The sequence below is a fragment of the Camelina sativa genome, chromosome 3 (genome assembly GCF_000633955.1).
Source record: "Camelina sativa cultivar DH55 chromosome 3, Cs, whole genome shotgun sequence".
In the NCBI taxonomy this organism is placed as follows: Eukaryota; Viridiplantae; Streptophyta; class Magnoliopsida; order Brassicales; family Brassicaceae; genus Camelina; species Camelina sativa.
In genome coordinates this window covers 452,195-454,983 of record NC_025687.1, presented here as the reverse complement: position 1 = coordinate 454,983, position 2,789 = coordinate 452,195, and the positions used below count along the sequence as shown (strand labels likewise).

Here is a 2,789-nt window from a genome sequence, read left to right as displayed (position 1 = left end):
ATATTGTCTAGTGAAATTGCACCTGGTGTCTCCATTGGTGAAGATTCACTTATCTATGATTCAACAGTTTCTGGTGCCGTACAGATTGGCTCACAGTCCATAGTTGTTGGTATTCACATCCCAAGCGAAGATCTTGGAACTCCAGAGAGTTTCAGGTTCATGCTTCCGGATAGGCATTGTCTTTGGGAGGTCCCGCTGGTGGGACATAAGGAGAGAGTAATTGTGTATTGTGGTCTCCATGATAATCCAAAGAACTCAATATATAAAGATGGAACCTTTTGTGGTAAACCTTTGGAGAAAGTACTGATTGATCTTGGCATTGAGGAAAAAAATCTCTGGAACTCGTATGCTGGACAAGACAGATGTTTGTGGAATGCAAAATTGTTCCCGATTCTCACTTATAGTGAAATGCTGAAGTTGGCGTCGTGGTTGATGGGTTTAGATGATAGTGGAAACAAGGAGAAGATTACCTTGTGGAGAAGCTCACAACGTGTAAGCTTAGAAGAGTTGCACGGATCAATAAACTTTCCTGAGATGTGCAATGGTTCCAGCAATCATCAAGCTGATCTTGCGGCTGGAATCGCTAAGGCGTGTATGAACTATGGTATGCTTGGGCGAAATTTTTCTCAGCTGTGCCATGAGATTTTACAGAAAGAGTCATTAGGATTGGAAATATGCAAGAATTTTCTGGATCAATGTCCCAAATTTCAGGAGCAAAACTCCAAAATTCTTCCAAAGAGTAGGGCATATCAGGTAGAAGTTGATCTTCTTCGAGCATGTGGGGATGAGGCAAAAGCTATAGACTTGGAGCATAAAGTCTGGGGAGCAGTTGCAGAAGAGACTGCTTCAGCTGTGAGATATGGTTTTAGAGGTAAAACCTTGCTACCTGCGTTTGCTAATACTTTCTTTGACAGATAAACCTGGATTAACTCTTTTATTTGTTCTCCAGAGCATCTGTTGGAATCAAGCGGCAAGCCCCATACCGAGAATCATGTTTCTCATCTGGATCGAGTTTTTCAACCAAGAAGGACAAAAGTTGAACTACCAGTGCGAGTAGATTTTGTAGGAGGTTGGAGTGATACACCTCCATGGAGTTTAGAGCGTGCAGGTTGTGTCCTGAACATGGCTATAACCTTGGAAGGTTCACTTCCAATTGGCACAATCATCGAAACAACAAGTCAGGCTGGAATCTCAATCCAAGACGATGCTGGAAACGAGCTACACATCGAAGATCCGATAAGCATCAAGACACCATTTGAAATCAATGATCCATTCAGGCTTGTTAAATCTGCTCTACTGGTAACCGGCATTCTCGAAGAAAACTTTTTCAAGTCCACAGGATTAGCAATAAAGACATGGGCCAATGTACCTCGTGGCAGTGGACTAGGAACCTCTAGCATTCTAGCTGCTGCTGTTGTGAAAGGACTTCTTCAAATATCGAATGGAGATGAGAGCAATGAAAACGTTGCAAGGCTCGTCCTGGTTCTGGAGCAACTCATGGGTACTGGAGGTGGCTGGCAAGATCAGATCGGTGGGTTATACCCAGGAATCAAATTCACTTCAAGTTTTCCAGGAATTCCTCTGCGTCTTCATGTCGTTCCTTTACTCGCCTCACCAAAGCTAATCACAGAGTTGGAGCAACGTCTCCTCATTGTTTTCACCGGTCAAGTAAGTGACAACAACAACTGAAAGGAAAAAGAGTATTATTATATTAGCAATATATATTTAAAAAAAAACATGCAGTTACAGTCTCATTCATTCATGACTTTATTGAAACAGGTCAGGCTTGCTCACCAGGTCCTACACAAAGTTGTAACAAGGTATCTGCAAAGAGATAATCTCTTGATTTCAAGCATCAAGCGGTTGGCCGAACTGGCAAAATCAGGGAGAGAAGCGTTAATGAACTGTGAAGTGGATGAGCTAGGGGAGATAATGTCAGAAGCATGGAGATTGCATCAAGAGCTCGATCCGTATTGCAGCAATGAGTTTGTGGATAAGCTTTTCGCGTTTTCACAACCTTATAGCTCAGGTTTTAAGCTTGTAGGTGCAGGTGGTGGAGGATTCTCTCTTATATTGGCTAAGGACACAGAAAAAGCAAAGGAGTTGAGAAAGAGATTGGAACAACATCCAGAGTTTGATGTCAAAGTTTATAACTGGACTATCTGTACTTAATTAATATCATCAACGTCATTTGTAACGCCTTGTTATTGATTCTTTTGTTGTTGTTGAACCTTTCAAAAGAAGAAATAAAGAAAATTATACGTTAAAGATGTTTTTATTAGATAAAGTTGGATGCTTTCAGAAACGAAATCGAATTTGACAGACAAATAAAGCAGAAGAATCCGAGGTAGGCATAAACGACGTCGTCGCTGATACAATATCCTTTGCTTGACCTGCTTGACCAAAGTCGTTCTCTTTCTTGCTTGCTTCGGGGTTGGTTACTTCATAGTTCAACCACCAAGTTATGGAATGACGACATTACCCTCGCCTGGAATCAAGGTCAAAAGGCCCCGGATAATTAGGGATTCGTCATCGATACTTTTTGGTCACCTCGTTGGTCTCGCATTTGGATTTTGAGATAACTAACGCCGTTAAAAGACTTCCGTAACGGATTAGTTCAACAGCTCCAGTTCCTTCATACAATCAAATGACAGATGCTCACTCCAAGAAAACGTTACTTTTACCTATAATCTCGCTGACGTCAGATCCCACCGTTAGAGCTCACACTTGTAAGCTGTAGCACCGTTTCCTGCATTTTCCACAACTAAGGAGGAGAATAGCTTTGTGTA

General features: G+C 41.8%; 1 protein-coding gene across 2 annotated transcripts in view; it reads left to right on the top strand.

The window, feature by feature from the left end:
• LOC104759313 (bifunctional fucokinase/fucose pyrophosphorylase) overlaps nucleotides 1-2,268 on the top strand; it is a 5,475-nt gene extending 3,207 nt beyond the window's left edge. Inside the window, exons 6-8 of one of the 2 annotated variants that reach the window (XM_010482263.2) lie at nucleotides 26-871; nucleotides 950-1,668; nucleotides 1,780-2,268. In XM_010482263.2, the coding sequence (XP_010480565.2) occupies nucleotides 26-871; nucleotides 950-1,668; nucleotides 1,780-2,172 (1,958 nt within the window). In that variant the 3' untranslated portion in view covers nucleotides 2,173-2,268. The remainder of the gene's footprint in view (nucleotides 1-25; nucleotides 872-949; nucleotides 1,669-1,779) is intronic. The other variant, XM_010482269.2, reaches the window with a different exon arrangement.